Genomic DNA, 18,435 nt, shown 5'->3' with positions numbered 1-18,435 from the left:
AAATGCTCATAATTCTATTAGTTCAGAACTAACATCATAACATTATTTTTGTGCGATCCCAACAAAGGAACTAACATTCTTTAATAAAAGAGTGTAAATAATAATAAATAAAATATAAAACAAAAAAAACAAAACAAAAATGAACCTCCACAATATCTGCATTTGAATAAGTACCTACAAATACCGACACTGTACTTTTTAATATCGATACAGTATTGTGAAATGAAATATCGCGATATATTGCAGAACTGATATTTTCTTACACCCCTATTAATGAACGCATTTATACATTCCATTTCAGTATAAACATGTAAATATGCCAGAGCCATAAACTTATTCTGATGTTATGCAGTTGTAAAAATGTAACTACACTCCAAATGAATCAAAAAATAGTAGCAGTAGTATAACAGTAAAACAAGACGACTTTTTATTTTATGACACTTCAGGTATTCATCTGTATACTCAACACAATGACAAATTTCACCATTTTCTTTAGTTTAGTTCTGTAATTTATTTGTACTTCTGTAAATGCACTGAAACTTTGATTTCGGTAAAACACATAAGGATATCTTTTGGCTCCAGACAGATTTTCTTTTCTATTTCTGCCGTAAAATGGCTCTTTAGATAGCAAAGGTTGCTGACCCATGATATAGACTGAATGTCCTCTAAAATTAACCTGTATTTGACACATAGCATAGCAAATTATTGCAGGATCAAAAACAAATTAATTTCAGCAAAACAAATATCTCTGTTTTGAATGTCTGGGGTCGCCAGAAATTTGTGATGTTAAACTGGGGTCAGGAGCCAAAAAAGTTCAGAAACCACTGGTGCAACACATTACAAAACAGTTCAGTTCAATACACTACAATATAGTTCAAAACGACATTTGCACCACCATGTCAAGGACTGAAATAAACATTATTACTTAAAAGGCAATTCAGTACAATACACTACATTACACTACAGGGGTCTGGGATACAAAACAATAGTGACTAATGTCAGAATATAGTTTTGTATTGGGATAAATATCATTGCATTGGTTAGTTCTGGTCCAGATCTGAAAGCCACAAACCTGTTTTACCACAAGATTAACCATCAGACGGCGGAAAACAAAGACTATAATGAAACGGTTTTAACGTACGTGAAGAGTCTGTCTCCGACTGGCCTGAAGTAGACGCTGCAGTAGACCACGTCGTCCTCTGGGAGATCAGGAAGTCTGTAGCCGTACTGAAAAACACACAAACACATGCTATCAACACGGATCACAGACATTGTTGTAGATGTTCATTAATATGCACTGTCCCTAATAAATAAATAAATAAATAAATAAATAAATTTATTCAGGAGTATAATTCACACGTCTAGTGTATGTGTTCTTATGTTGTTTTGCTGCGTACCAGGCGGGTCCAGTGGGTCTGCAGGTCCATGTAGGTCCTGAAGGGTCCGTCTTTTGGCAGCTGACGACTGATGCTCATAATCTGACCCTTCTTCATGCTATAAAACACACATGGACAACTGATCAACACAGAAACACAGTGAATTTTGACAGGAGTGAAGGTGAAAGTGTATGAAGGCAGCTCCACCTGCTGGTCACTGTCAGTATTACACCTGCCCTCTGTTCAGTCAACGCTTCAACACGTCTACTCTACATGTTCATTTCACTTAATTCCTGTTCATTTTCTCCTATTTACAAAGGTCAAAGGCTTAGAATTAAAGATCCACAAGGACTAAATGAATCAATGACACCTCATTTAAAGGTAATAACCTCTAGTTTTACAACATTTATCTTTTTTAGTATGTGGGTAAGAAGGTTATAATAGTTTTGGATTTTCATTATAGCGTAGTTTTTAGTTTTTTTTTCTCTAATTCAGTTAGTTTTAATTTGTTTTTAGAGCAGGTTTGCTAGTTTTTATTAGTTTTCATTTTTTTCTAAATACTTAGTTTTAGTTTAGTTTTAGTATTAATTTTAGTTTTGTTGCATCTTTTCTCTTCTTCTCCGTCGTATTCAAATCCCTGCTGCTTTCTCCCAATTTTAGTCTCCATGTTTCCAGGTAGAGTGGGGACCAGAAGACGACTGGAAACCACAAGTGAACACAAGTGACGGACAGTCAAGTGTCGTATGGTGCCGCTTGCTAAAATTGCTAGAGCTAAATAACCAAATAATTGCTTTCGGATCAATTCGACATTGACAAACATGAAAACAAAGGGAATTTTATCCATAATTTTTATACGTTTTAGTTTGTTTTGTAAGCACACAACACAGTTTCAAATAGTTATCGTTTTGTTCTTTTAATTATAGTTTTTATTTATTTCAGTTAACGAAAATGTTTTTCAATGCTATTTTTCGTCATTTCATTAGTTTTTGTTAACGATAATAACCTTGGTGGATAAAACACAGCCTGAACTGCATCAGGTTAAAATTAGCAGAAATAGCTTTTTTTATTTTTTATTTTTTTATATATAATTTTTGATGAATGGACCATTCACATAACCTCATGGCAGCAAACAGGTAGAAATCTCATTAGCTTCAATCAGTATCCAGGTGATTCTTTCACAAATTATGTTTTGGTTTTCAAGGAAACTGTAAAATAAACTTAGAGCCTCAGTTTCACAGAATCTAATCCACTTTTAAACAGCGAAAAAGTTACACGATGACAATGTTTACATTCATCTACAAAGCATCCTTTAAAAAATGTGAATAACATGAACCTGAAATTTCTTTCGATAAAAATAAGTGTAATTTTAACAACATTCTGCCTCAGTTTATCATTTACACATGTACATTCTAACGTACAGATCACAGTGGATCTACAAAGACACAAAACATTTAATAACAGGCAGAATATTGATACAATTACATTTATTTTTCTGAAGACATTACATGTTCTTATTTTTTGTGAAAGGATAGTTTATCCATGTAAACATTTTCATGTAATTTGACTTTTTTTGCACTAAAATAAACATATATTTGGAGTTGTTATTATTTATAGGATATTCTGTCATCATTTTACTTTAGATCAGGGGTGTCAAACATGTGTTGTGGGGGTCAAATGTGGCTCAAGAAAGGTTCCGATCTGGCCCGTGGGATGAATTAGCAAAGTGTAAAAATTCCATAGTCAAGGCTGTGGAACTCATGTTAGTTCAGGTTCCACATACAGACCAATATGATCTACAGTCAAATAATAACAGCAGAATAACCTACAAAAAATAATGACTTCTTGGTTTGATGTGAAAATAACATTACACTATGCCTATAAATAATGACAACTTCAAATTTTGTGTTCGTTTCAGTACAAAAAATAACAAATTATGAAAATATTTACATTTACAAACTATCCTGTAACAATAAAATGTGAATAACCTGAATAAATACGAACAACCTGAAATGTCTAAAGGAAATTCCGCACAATTTAACAACTTCCTGCCTGTTCCTCAGTGTTTAGTGTCTTTGTAGAGCCGCTCCATAATGCACATGTAGAAATGATAAGTTGAGGAATAATATTGTTAAAATTGCAGATTTTTCTTAAGAAATTTCAGTTTTTTCAGGTTATTCACATCTTTTTTGTTTGGATAGTTTAAAAAAGTAAGTATTTTCATAATTTAATAGGGTTTTTTTTGCACTAAAACACAGACAAAAATTTGGAGTTGTCATTATTTATACAGTGCTGTGCAAAAATATCACAACACTTGTCAAATCTTAAGAAACTGGTGGGGTTTTTTCTTTCCCAGAGCCTGAATTTCACTTGTTTGCCGCTGCAAAAGGTAAAGGCAAAAGTACTGAGAATATTTCACCTACAAATTTATCAGTCCAGTCCTTTTTTTACATTTTAGTCCAATATTTAGTGTGCCCCCCGGCAACAATCTAAGGAAACTCTAAGGAAACTCTCTGGAATGAGCTTCTGAGAGCGTGGAATGACATTGGGGTTGAAACTCTCAGAAAATACATCGACACAATGCCAGAGAGATGCATTGCTGTGATTGCTGCCAAGGAGGGGCCACACTAAATATTACACTAAAACGTAAAAAAAAAAAAAAAAAAAAGGATTGGACTGATACATTTGTAGGTGAAATATTCTCAGTACCTTTGCCTTCATCTTTTGCAATGGCTAAACAAAGTGAACAAATAAACCACCAGTTTCTTAAGATTTGACAAGTTTTCTAATATTTTTGCACACCCCTATAGGTTATTCTATTATTTTACTGGTCCGGCCCACTGGAGATCAAATCAGGCTGAATGTGGAACCTGAAAGAAAATGAGTTTGAGACCCCTGCTTTAGATCATGTTAGTCTGTATGTGGAACCTGAATTGAAATAAATTTAACATTCTAGTTTGTTAATATCTTCAGCGTAATTTCTGCATTTCACAACTTCCTCCCATGACCCGGATTAGAACCTTTGGCGGCTGGTTTTGGCCCACGGACTGTATGTTTGACACCCCTGGTCTAAGCGCTCTACAAAGGAAAAAAAATGTCTATACTGACAAAAGTTTTAATGTAGAAACTTTAACATATTTCAAACAAAATGACGACATGATAATGTTTCAGAGTCTGAATTAAATCTAACTTACTGTGCTATATTTGACACATTTTAGTTTAATGTTTATATTATATTTTTCATCCTTTTGTATAATATTTTATCTGAATCTGCTGAAGCTCAGAATGAAAAGCATAAAACCAGTCAAACTGAGCTGCAGCGATGACTCTGGTTTCCAACTGTTTGTTGTAATACACTGTGTGTCCAGCAGATGAAGCTGTCAAACCTGGGCAGGATGTGGCACCAGAAGGGTCGACCAGTGGCCCAGAGGTCCAGGACACAACCCGGGTCACTGCAGAACCTCCTCAGCACCAGCGGGGGGAGGTCCAGGTCCTGCAGCTGCAACAAACAGGTTGAACATGTAAAACGCCTTTACAACAGGTTCAACCAATTAGAGATGGGTGGAAATGAGAATTTAATAAGGGGTTAAAATTAACCTAAAAATAAAATAAAATAAAATAATATATAAAACAAATAATCTAAAATTATACATATATATATATATATATATATATATATATATATATATATATATATATATATATATATATATATAAATAAAACAAATCATCTAAAATAGGATAAAAACAAAATATATTTAACAAATCATCTAAAATAGGATAAAAATAAAATATATAAAACAAATAATCTAAAATAGGATAAAAAATATATATATAAAAGAAATAATCTAAAATAGGATAAATATATATATATATATATATATATATATATATATATATATATATATATATATATAAGAAATAATCTAAAATAGGATAAAAACAAAATATATAAAATAAATTGTATTAAATAGGGCAAAAAAAATTTTTAAAAAAATTTAAAAATCATCTAAAATAGGATAAAAAAATATATAAAACTAATCATCTAAAATGGGATTTAAAAAACTGAATTAAATACAAACAAATAAACTATAAAAGAAATTGTTTAAATAAGAGACATAAAATAAAATGAACTGAAAAAAACAAATAATTTAAAATTAGATGAAAATTAAAATAAAATAAAAACAAATCATATAAAATAGGAGAAAAATAAAATAAAATAAAATAAAAGACCCTCAGAGGTCTTTATGGTTAATTTCAGGTCATTTTCTAATATCTTTGGGTATAAATGCTGCTGTCAGTCATCTCACTGCGGTCGGGGGGAGTCGGACGGCGTTGGCTTCGATGCTGAAACACATTTGACCCCGACTGGTGCTCAACTCCAGACCTGAAACCACGAACACCGGCAGAAAATAGGTTTAATTCAAGGCAAACCCAGTCATTCAAACACATGAACCAATGACAGTGAAACTCACTGATGGCATTCAGCCTCCCCCTCCCAGAAAGGAAGTCCTGACCTGGAAACAAGAAGGACGGCAGTGACCAGACGAGCAGGAGCTACTTCACACTAACACTAGTAAGTACTGGTGACTGGAAGAGTGTGGCACATATCGAAGATGTTTCCACAGGTCTACAACTCAGCATGATTGACATGTGCATAAAAGTCAGATTTCACACATCTACAGTCCAATGACTAATGGTCAGAATTTTAAAAGTGGACGTTTTAGCTTCATAAAACTGCATATTTACCAAAAATATACTATTTTCTTTTGTTCAGACAAGACATGGTTTTTTGAATTACCAAAAGTATTCATTCAACTGCTTTTTTTCTACTATTATATGTATGTTCAGGGTCTATGCAAGTTTGATGGAGCTGAATTTTTCACTGTTAAAGACGATTTTCTCACCATCTTTGGTCAAATTTCAGACCTTGATTCACATAAATAACAGCCCAACGAGCTCATAGTTATTATAAACCAACACAAACAAAAAAAATAAAAAATATGCAAAAGAATACACTAAAGTATACAAAAAAAATAGACTGAAATGTACTGGAATATACAAAAAGTATGCAATAAATACCCTAAAATGTACAGGAATATACAAAAAGTAGGCAAAAAATACACTGAAATGTACTGGAATATACAAAAAGTATGCAATAAATATGCTAAAACATCCTGGAATATTCAAAAAGTGGGCAAAAAATACACTAAAACGTACTGGAATATATAAAAAGTCTACAAAAAATAGACTAAAATGTACTAGAATACACAAAAAATATGCAAGAAATACACTAAGTATGAAAAAATAGACTAAAATATACTGGAATATACAAAAAGTACACAAAAATACACTAAAATGCACTGGAATATATGAAAAGTATGCAAAAAATACACTAAAATGTACTAGAATACACAAAAAATATGCAAGAAATACACTAGGTATGCAAAAATAGACTAAAATATACTGGAATATACAAAAAGTACACAAAATATACACTAAAATATACTGGAAAATACACAAAGTATGCAAAAATACACTAAAATGTACTGGAATACACAGACAGCATCCAAAAAATACACTCAAATGTACTGGAATATACAAAAAGTATGCAAAAAATACACTAAAATGGATTGGAATATACTAAATGTCTGCTTAAATACACTAAAATGCACTGGAACATACAGAAAGTATGCAAAAATACCGTACTTTCCGGACTATAAGCTGCTACTTTTTTCTCGTTTTGAACCCTGCGGCTTATACAGCGATGCAGCTCGAGTATAGATTTACACGGGCTAACGGCTGCCAGGGGGCGCTCTAACAGGAAGCGCAAAAGTGAGAATGACAGGTGGAAGAGGTGATGAAGAGGAGAAGTTTTAATCTTAACTTTGAGCAATCATTTTGCGTGTCATGCACAAACCCTCAGCATGGAAAATACACGAAGAAATGCATATTTTGCAGCTCTGAAGTTAAAAGCAATCGATGTGTCTGTCTAAGAAGGAAACAGAGCTGCTGCACAGAAGTGCCATTGAGCAACAACACAGAAGAGACGTAGAAGGAGTGTGACGGAGCCTTTCTGAGGATGTTCAACTCCAACACTGAAGAAGACGACTGCAGTGGTTTCAATGAGCAGAGGGAAGATGAAGATAGTGATCACTGACTTTTCTGGGTTTTTGAACCAGCCATGTTCCTGCCGTTTTACTGCCGTGTTACAGGCAATGTCTGGAAAAAAGCCGTTAAAGTATGGAAATAAATATTTAAATAATCTGTCTGTTTACCATCTTTCTGTGTAAATATCTCATGTCACAACGTGGACACCTGCGGCTTATAGTCAGGTGCGACTTAAAACCTGGAAAGTATGGTACACTAAAACATACTGGAATATACAAAAAGTATGCAAAACATACACTAACATATACTGGAATATACAGAAAGTATGCAAAAATACACTAAAATGTACTAGAATATGCAAAAAGTAGGCAAAAAATACACTAAAATGTACTGGAATATACAGAAAGTCTGCCAAAATACCGTACTTTCCGGACTATAAGCCACTACTTTTTTCTCGTTTTGAACCCTGCAGTTTATACAGCGATGCAGCTCGAGTATAGATTTATATGGGCTAACGGCCGTCAGGGGGCGCTCTAACAGGAAGCGCAAAAGTGAGATAGACGGGTAGAAGAGATGATGAAGAGAAGTTTTAATCTTAACTTTGAAAACACACGAAGAAATGCATATTTTGCAGCTTTGAAGTTAAAAGCAATCGATGTGTCTGTCTAAGAAGGAAACAGAGCTGCTGCACAGAAGTGCCATTGAGCAACAACGGAGGAGAGACGTAGAAGGAGTGTGACGGAGCCTTTCTGAGGATGTTCAACTCCAACACTGAAGAAGACGTCTTCAGTGGTTTCAATGAGCAGAAGGAAGATGAAGATAGTGATCACTGACTTTTCTGGGTTTTTGAACCAGCCATGTTCCTGCCGTTTTACTGCCGTGTTACAGGCACTGTCTGGAAAAAAGCCGTTAAGGTATGGAAATAAATATTTAAATAATCTGTCTGTTTACCATCTTTCTGTGTAAATATCTTATGTCACAATGTGGACACCTGCGGCTTATAGTCAGGTGTGACTTAAAGTCAGCCGCGGCTTCTATTCAGGTGCGCCTTACAGCCCGGAAAATATGGTACACTAAAACATACTGGAATATACAAAAAGTATGCAAAAAATACACTAAAATGTACTGGAATACACAAAAAGTAAGGAAAAAAATACACTAAAACGTACTGGAATATATAAAAAGTATATAAAAAATACACTAAAGTATACTGGAATATACAGAAAGTATGCAAAAATACACTAAAATGTACTGGAATATACAGAAAGTATGCAAAAAATACACTAAAATGTACTGGAATATACAAAAAGTGTGCAAAAATACACTAAAATGGACTGGAATATACAGAAAGTATGCAAAAAATATACTAAAATGTACTGGAATATACAAAAAGTATGCAAAAATACACTAAAATGTACTGGAATATACAAAAAGTGTGCAAAAATACACTAAAATGGACTGGAATATACACAAAGTATGCAAAAATACACTAAAATGTACTGGAATATACTAAATGTCTGCAAAAATACACTAACAATATGCCATATACATAATCTGTGTATCTGCAGGTTTGATGAAGTCAGATTTCAGGCCTTACATTTACATAAATGACAGAACAGGCCTCAAAGTTTTAAACCAACATACACTAAAAACACACCAAAATGCACTAGAATATACATAAAAATATGCAAAAATACACAAAAACTACACTAAAATATGTAAAACATACACCACAATACACTAAAATACACAAAAGATGTACTAAAATACATAAAATATGCGCTGAAATGCACTGAAAATACACTAAAATGCACAAGAATATGACAGCATAGATCCACTGTAAATAATATATACATAAACCTATACATTTTTAATAGACCTGTACATATCTATTCACTGTAAAACTGTAATTTGCACTCTGTACATATTGTCAATATAAATCCTCACTGGAAATATATATACATAAACATATATTTTAATAGATCAGTTCTCTGTATACATCTACCCAGTTATTCATATTTATCTGAACTATTCTCAACTCATTGTTGTCCTTGTCTCTAGTCGAATGTTTGTTTATATTAGGTGTGTTTGGGTTTATGTTGAAATTGTACGTTATGAGCTAAGAAAAAAAAACGAAGCCAAATTCCTTGTATGTGTTCACATACTTGGCCAATGAAGCTGATACTGATTCTGAATATACATAAAAATATGCAAAAATACACTAAAATACACAAATACTACACTAAAATATCTAAAACATACACTACAATACACTAAAATACACCAAATATACACTGAAACACAAGAAAAACACACTGAAATACATAGATCGTGCACTAAAATACAATAAAACACACTAAAAATACATTAAAGTACGTTTAAAATGAGTTTATTGCTTATTACAACTGAACTGAAGGTGTGTGAAATGGTTAAAAATGTCGATGCCAACTCATTTTATCACCTCTGTGCACTTTACCCATCCTACCACACACAGCACCTAGCATTAGCTGCCATTGACGGCGTTCAAGGACCAGCTCCAGAACTTGGTCAGCACCGTGGTCATGATACTGAGAGGAAAATTAACCTCCAAAGATGAGGAAAGGCTCATGATGATGCAGCAAATATTCACATTTTACCACAAAAAAAAAAAAAAAAACGACTAAATTATCAGCGTAGTCTGAGATTAATGCTCTTTTAAACACAGGTTTTGTTTGTGAATCTTGGACGTTCTGAGGTGAAATGAGCTGTTGTTTTCTTCAGATGAATGACGGCTCTAATCCCATCAGTAAATATTGCCTTTTATGACCTCGGTTTGTTTCTATATCTGACTGGGTGTGAGGTGAAGGATCGGCCCGGTGTCGCAACACCATCCACCAACCACCTTTGACCAAACACGCCTCGACTCGCTGTGATGAGGTCATCGACCAAACGCCAACAGGCCTGGATCGCCTGTCCGTTCAAACACAGCTTCAGCTACAGTTTAATCTGACCAAATCACCTCCAGGAACGTGTACTCAGTGTTCAACTGATGAAATTAGAATGAAAAAGGTTTAAGTGACGTAGTTTAGACTCAACATCTGGAATAAACACATTTAAAACCAGGTCGTTATCATTCATCATATTATCGTTATCTCCTTCAGAGGATAATTACAGATCACAGCAGGTCCCAGATACAACTTCGGCATCCTTCTCATCTTGTTACAACTTTTACCTCTTTTTAGTGACTTATGTTCTGATCTTGTTACGACTTTTACCTTTTTAGTGACTTTTATGTTCTGATCTTGTTACTTTTACCTCTTTTTGGTGACTTTTACGTTCTCATCTTGTTACAACTTTTACCTCTTTTTAGTGACTTTTAGTGTCTCATCTTCTTACGACTTTTACCTCTTTTTAGTGACTTTTATGTTCTGATCTTGTTATGACTTTTACCTCTCTTTAGTGACTTTTATATTCTGATCTTGATATGACTTTTACCTCTTTTTAGTGACTTATGTTTTGATCTTGTTACGAGTTTTACCTCTTTTTAGTGACTTTTATGTTCTGATCTTGTTACGACTTTTACATCTTTTTAGTGACTTTTATGTTCTGATCTTCTTACGACTTTTACCTCTTTTTAGTGACTTTTATGTTCTGATCTTGTTATGACTTTTAACTCTTTTTTAATGACTTTTATGTTCTCATCTTGTTATGACTTTTACTTTGTTTTTGTCTTGTTGCGACTTTTTATTATTATTGTCTTGTTGCAAATTGTACATTTTTTTGTGACTTACTTTGTTTTCTTCTTTTAAATTACTTTAATCTTGTTGCGACTTATAAAAAAAAATTTGTGGCTTTTACTTTGTTTCCATGTGTTCTGTTGTTTTCATCTTGTTGCGACTTTAGGTCAGTTTTGTCTTGTTGCGGCTTTTACATAATTTTTTGTGACTTTTACTTTGGTTTGTTCTTTTACATAATTTCTGTTGGGTTGCGACTTTTGCATAATTTTTTGAGTTCACCTTCTCATCTTGTTGTGACTTTTACTTTGTTTTATACTTATCGTCCTGTTGCAAATTTTAAATTTTTTGTGACTTACTTTGTTTTCTTCTTTTACATAATTTTCATGTTGCAACTTTTATTACATAACTATTTCTGTGACTTTTATTAGTTCTGTTGTGTTCTGTTGGTTCTGTTGGGTTCTGGTGTATCTGTTGGGTTCTGTTGGGTTTTGTTGGGTTCTATTGGTTCTGTTGGCTCTGTTGGTTCTGTTGTGTTCTGTTGTGCTCTGTTGGCTCTGTTGTGCTGGTTGTGTTCTGTTGTGCTGTTGGTTCTGTTCTGTTGGTTCTGTTGTGTTCTGGTAGGGTCTGTTGTGTTAGTTCTGTTCTGTTGGGTTCTGTTGGTTCTGTTGGCTCTGTTGTGTTCTGGTGTATCTGTTGTGTTCTGTTGTGCTCTGTTGGTTCTGTTGTGTTCTGCTGGGTTCTGTTCTGTTCTGTTGGTTCTGTTGTGTTGGTTGTGTTCTGTTGTGCTGTTGGTTCTGTTGTGTTGGTTCTGTTGTGTTCTGCTGGGTTCTGTTCTGTTCTGTTGGTTCTGTTGTGTTGGTTGTGTTCTGTTGTGCTGTTGGTTCTGTTGTGTTGGTTCTGTTGTGTTCTGCTGGGGTCTGTTGTGTTAGTTGTGTTCTGTTGTGTTCTGTTGGTTCTGTTGGGTTTTGTTGGGTTCTGTTGGTTCTGTTGTGTTCTGCGTTAAACCTTGAACTCTGTCCCTGTCGTAGATGTTCTCAGGTGTATCACAGTGAACACACACATACCGCAGATGAGGTAACGTCCTGCTTTGTTCCAGCGGGGGGACAGTCTGGTGACCAGGGAGAAGGACAGACAGCACTGGAAGACGCCTGGAGACACAATCTGAGGACAACTGACCTGGAAAACACACAACACACACATGTACAACTAAACCATAAACACTAAACAGGGTTCATACCAGGGCCGGTTCTAGCCTGTCATATTAGGGTGGGCTGGTTGAAATAACAGGTGGGCAACTTGGTTGGTGGGTACAGACGATAGTAATAGTGTCCTGAAGGCTGACAATTTCAACTGCAGTCCTGACAGCACTGAAAAGAAGTGGTTTGGGGGTTTATGTAAGTACTGTATAAGAATCACTTTATTGATCCCCAAAGAGAAATTCAATTGTCGGGCAGCTCATCTGTGTTCATTTACTCTTTAATATAAAATAAAAATGATTTTAAAAGTCCTTCGTGCATATTTCTTTTCATTGGATGAGCTTGGAAAATAAAAGAATGAATACTAAAATACTAACAAAGTAAATGATTCTCACTGTCGCCAGAATTTATACAAAAAGAAGGCAGTCTACTCTTGTTCAAACTCAGGTTGAAAAATGGCACAGATAGAACAACTGCACAAACAACTGAAACTGGGCCAAAAGTAAAAACAAAAAAACTAAATTATATGTTTTCATATTTCACAAACCAAAAAAGTCTGATTCAAATTCAATCTGAAAAGTGACAAATGACAATGAGAACAACAATCTCTCTTTTTCATCTAAAACTCTGAAATTTAGACTCAAATGTCAGTAGAACTATGTACATATAGACCATCATGACGAAATTATTATAATAATTAATATAATTTAGTGACAGAGATCATTTGCCCCTCACTTGGTTTTTGTCACTTCCTTGGGCGACGGCTGAGAGACCCTGTGTGTGTTTTATTGGCGCTGCTTTAGTCAGTGTGTGCACATATAACGTGATGCGAGTGGCCGCCGAACTGGGCCAGCTGCTCTGCAGGAGCCCAGAGACGATGCTCAGCCCAAGAGCACGTCAACAAGTCACAGATACAGTGAAACTCCGATAGAGAGAATGGTGGTATTAAACAGAAACCCCAACAGGTGCAGCAGTGACCTCGATAGGTGCAGGAGAGACCAAGGAGGGACGTTTAACTCCCCGCAGACCAGAAACGGACTGTGAGCTGCTGTAGGAGCGAATGAAGCGCTCAGGAAATGCAAAACAATAATGACAACCAATCACTGACGGAATAGGGCGGGCTGTAGGCTGCCCATCCAATCATAAATAAGAGCCAACGGTAGTGTAGTCTGTGATGTTTTTCTATTGGATAAACGTTTTCCCTTAACTTTCGATTGGGTGGGCAAGATGGACATTTGCCCCCCGCCCATGCCTACTGCTGGCCTCGGTTCGAACACATTTTTCAAGGTCAAATTCAAACATTTTTAACCCTTTGAAACCTGACGTGTCGTGGCTGACTCACCCTGTGCATATGCAGTTTGGATGGATGGAACTCTGTCACTGTTTGTGCTGTTGGAAAAATTCCAAGTTTCTGAAACCTGAGACGTTGCGCTTAATAGTTTTAATTGGCTAATTATGGCAATTTCACTCAGGCCTGTACTAGACTCTGGGGGGGGGGGGGGGGGGTCACCTCTGTGTAAGTAGTGTTGATCTGGCATCTAACCTGGCAGAGTTAACCCTTTCATGCATAGTGGTCACTACAGTGGACAGCTATGCTACAGCTATACTGTTGTATATTGATGAGTTCTGTTGTTTTACTTGCATATTACCCAACACAGTGGACACTTATGCACCACCCCATACACTGCAATTCATCCCATTACTGTAACTTTGCTGTTCTTGATAAACCTGATCTGCAGTAGCATGTTTGTGTGTAAATCAATTACTAATTGTTATTAGACTGCAATTAACAGTTTTCTCAAGCAAAAAGGCTATTTTGTACAATATCTCCATGAAGTGAGTAATAACTAGTATTAGAGTACGATAAAATGTGAGAAAACAGATTAGCTGCATCGAAAATGTTTTTATTTCATAGTTTTCACACAGTATATGACTTTCTGATGTTGCGTTTTAAATTCACATTTCTTTGCTTCAGAAATTAAACACATGGTGTCCAGATGAGTTTTTGTAACTACATGAAAAATAGGTTCATTTAAAAAAAGTCAATCACATTGTTTTTTTTGTGCCTAAAGAGGAATAAAACCACTCAGGAAAAAAACTTGACTAAGGTTCTCATAATTCATGCATGAAAGGGTTAATTTTAAAAAACAAATAAATCACATCACACAGTTATAATTGGAATCATATTCAAACACTTCTCAGACCTTAAAAACACAACATTGAAATTAAAGTATTTTCAAGGATTCCAAGCATCCGTAATAACCCTGACTAAAAGATGACAAACACCTGCCCTGGTCATCTCACCTTCAGCCGGTGTCTCCGCCCAAACGCCTGGACAACGCCTTTCTGGAAAAACGGGATCTGGACGATCACAAGACGAATAGAGGTTAAAGGTCAAACTGGGGGGTGTAATATATGATGAAATACATGGTCATTATCAGACCCATCAGTGTGGCACTATTTTCCCATTCTTGACCTTTTTTTGTACAATTAATCAGACAAAAGTGTCCACCATGACGTTCTTCCTGTAGCCAAAATATTTTCCTCCAGTTTTCTAGTTTAGAAGAAACATGTTTTTCACACAAAAGGAATAAAAGTGTGTCTTTACATGTTCCAGACCGCTGCTCTAGTCACTGAATTCACTACTGTTAATATAAAAATATAGAATAAGTATTTGACTAACAAGCCACATCTGCCCATCACCATGATGATGAAGAGCTAAACAGACCTGCTAATATTCAGAAATATGATCACACTGTGTTGTATTTACGCAAAAATAATCTGACAAAACTAGACAAAACATTAGAAAGACTATGATTAAGCTTCAATCAGCTGCTGAAGTCTACAACCAGCACCACATCTGGAACCCAAAACATCCAAATATGTCCTGAACTCTTTTGTTCACAGTATATGAGATTTAACAGATTAATTTACTAAGGTTTTATACGAGTAACAAACTGAGCAAAAATCATCAACCTGAAGCAAAAACAAACAGAAAAAATGAACAAAATGAAAGAACAAATAAACAATTTCAACAAAATAATCAAGAAAATGAAAAGATAATCAACAAAATATACAAAAATAAAAAAAAAAGTTAACAAATTGAAAGAATAATAATATACAAAATGAACACAATATTCAACAAAAATCAACTGAAATGAACAAAATAACCAACAAACTGAATTGCATAATCAACAAAATGAGCAAAATAATCAACAAAAATATTCAAAATATTTAACAAAATGAAAACTTTTTGCAACAAAATGAAAAAAATTGAACAAAATATTCAACAAATTGAACAAAAATTGACCAAATAATCAACAAATTGAGCAACAATTAACCAAATAATCAACAAAATGGACAAAAATTTACAATATAATCAACAAATTTAACAGAATAATCAATAAAATGGACAAAAACTAACAAAATATTCAACAATTTGAACAAAAATTAACAAAATGGACAATAATTAACAAAATAATCAGCAAAATGGACAAAAATGAACAAAATAATCAACAAAATAATCAATAAAATGAACAAAATAATCAACAAAATTTACAAAAATTTACATAATACTTAACAATTCGAACAAAAATTTACAAAAATAATCAACAAAATGAACAAAATAATCCATAAAAAGGACAAAAATGTCTCAGTCTGATTCGACATATGTCTGATATTTGTAACTGTTTGTGTTGCGTTAAAGCTGATGAGTGACTGACCGCCATGACCACCGAGATGTCGGTGAATGAATCCAGAGCCGGAGATGCCAGGACATCAGAGAAAAGCAGCACCAGCTCCCTGACAAAAAAAAACCAAAAAACAAAAAACAGAAAATACCGTTCAATCAGAGGGCAGACGATGACCACCACTATGACCACATAAATACTGAATGTTCCTCTGTCTTACTTTATTTCATTCTTGTATATTTTCATCATAATCCTGAAGGTTCAGCCTGTACATTTCCATCTGTCATGTTCTGACCTTAAAAACTCTCAAACCACTAAAAATTGCCTGGTTTCTTCAACGTTTTCATATTTGTTGCATCTTTTCTCTCCAGTACTTTTGTCTAGTCGTATAGTTTGTCGTTTTCATGCTGTTGGATCCTTTAAATCAGGGGTGTCAAACTCATTTTAGTTCAGTTCCACATTCAGCCCAATATTATCTCCAGTGGGCCGCACCAGTAAAATAATACCAGTGAAAAAAGTAAAATTATATTATGATAATGTTTACATCTACAACGTTTCCTTAAAAATCTGAATAACATGAACAACTTGAAATGTCTTTAGAAAAAAAAAGTGCAATTTTAATAATATTCTGCCTCAATTTATCAGTTTATCATTAACACATGTGCATTACAACTTACATTACTATTACAAATACACAGAACATTTAGTACCAGGCAGGATATTAGTAAAATTGCTTTTATTTCTCTTAAGGCATTTCAGGTTGTTCATATTTGTTCCGGTTATTCCCATTTTTTGTAAAAGGATAGTTACACAATAAACACTTAGTTACACAAACATTTTCATGGAATTTTACTTTTTTTCCACTAAAACAAAGATAAAATCTGCAGTTTTCATTATTTATTGGTTATTATGATACTATTTTACTGATCTGACCCAATTGAGATCTAATTGGTCTGTATGTGGAACCTAAATTAAAATGATTTATCCACCATTTATTGTTAATATCTTCAGTGTAATTCATCCTTCAGGCCAGATTGGACTCTTTGGTGGGCCAGATTTGGCCCCCGGGCCGAATGTTTGACACCTGTGCTTTAAATCATTTCCAACTTGTTGATTCTTTTGCAAATAATTAAACTCCAAGTAATAGCAATCTGCTGTTTATTCTGATAATTATCGATACGCAATACTATGTAAATGTTTTTCATGAATTCCTTTGTGCTGTATTACTCCATTATGAGACGTATTGTTTAACATCTAGGTTGAAAAAACAGAAAACTATGAAAAACCTGATATGTCTTCAGAGAATTACTTGTAATCGTACCAATATTCTGTCTGTTTTTAAATGTTTTGTGTATTTGTAGATCTACACTGATCTGTAAACTGTAATCCACATGTGGAAATCATAAATTGAGGCAGAATATTGGTAAAAACATACCTGCTTTTCTTAGGAAATATCAGGTTGTTCATTAAACTCGCATTTTTTAAAGGTCAGTTTGTCAATGTAAAGATTTTCATAGTGTAATTTGACGTTTTTCACTCTAAAACAGAGAAAAGTTTGGAGTTGTCATTATGTTATTATTTTACTTGACATTATATTGATCTGAATGTAGAAGTGGAACTAAAATTTGTTGATATCCATTTTCTACATGTTCATTTGACATTAATTCCACTTAGCTGGGGCCTTAAATGCCTTTGGTTGCATCTAAACCTCATATTGTTGGAGGAAACGTCATCTTCAAAAGGCTCCAAATGAGCCGTTTATTCTTGGTTCTTCAATAAAACTTGGTTGTAGATTCTGGGTTTGGTTTTGTCATTCACCTGCAGGTTCTGATCTGTTTGGTCCTCGGTTCGTCCTCGTCGTCCTGCAGCGTCAGAGTGATTCCACACAACGTCATCAGATCAGGAAGTCTGAGGAAAAACAGAGCTGGATCCTGGACTCGTACGCTCATCGTGAAGAAACCTGTACAATAACACAACAGACACACAACAACCGACAAACAAAAGGCTCATTTCAGTCAGTTTATTAGAGATGAAGCATGTCTTTTTCACATTAGTCCATCTAAATAAAGGTCTAATAGTATGGTTCATGTCACACCATTGATTAACTGATGCATATTTTCCTGTAAAATAAGCCAAATATTCATTAATATTTTAAATTAAATATCTAGGTCTTACTTATCACTAAAACACAGATAATCATCATTAAAAGTACGGTTTTTATTTCTTAAATACCTTTTAATTTAAGTTTGATCATGTCATTATACTGTATTGATCAAGTATAATCCATGAAATGATTAAAAAAACACTTAAGTTGTCTGCATTTCTCTATTAGACCAAGTGAAACTGTATT

At 34.3% G+C, this 18,435-nt stretch overlaps 2 protein-coding genes across 3 annotated transcripts in view; one reads left to right on the top strand and one right to left on the bottom strand.

Annotated features, from left to right (window-relative positions):
• The window catches only part of LOC115411376 (tubulin beta-5 chain), a 287,981-nt gene that overhangs the window by 131,173 nt on the left and 138,373 nt on the right, over nt 1–18,435 (top strand). The window lies entirely within an intron of this gene.
• Nucleotides 5,648–18,034, bottom strand: LOC115411381 (uncharacterized protein C18orf63-like). The gene is made up of 6 exons (XM_030123492.1): nt 17,904–18,034; nt 16,119–16,197; nt 14,701–14,757; nt 12,265–12,376; nt 5,849–5,890; nt 5,648–5,760 (listed from the first exon to the last, which is right to left on the bottom strand). The coding sequence occupies exons 1-6, from the start codon at nt 18,032–18,034 to the stop codon at nt 5,675–5,677; spliced, it is 507 nt and encodes a 168-aa protein (XP_029979352.1). The 3' UTR covers nt 5,648–5,674.

The sequence above is a fragment of the Sphaeramia orbicularis genome, chromosome 20 (genome assembly GCF_902148855.1).
Source record: "Sphaeramia orbicularis chromosome 20, fSphaOr1.1, whole genome shotgun sequence".
Taxonomy (NCBI): Eukaryota; Metazoa; Chordata; class Actinopteri; order Kurtiformes; family Apogonidae; genus Sphaeramia; species Sphaeramia orbicularis.
The sequence above is the reverse complement of the archived record's forward strand: the minus strand, read 5'-3'. Positions and strand labels throughout refer to the sequence as shown.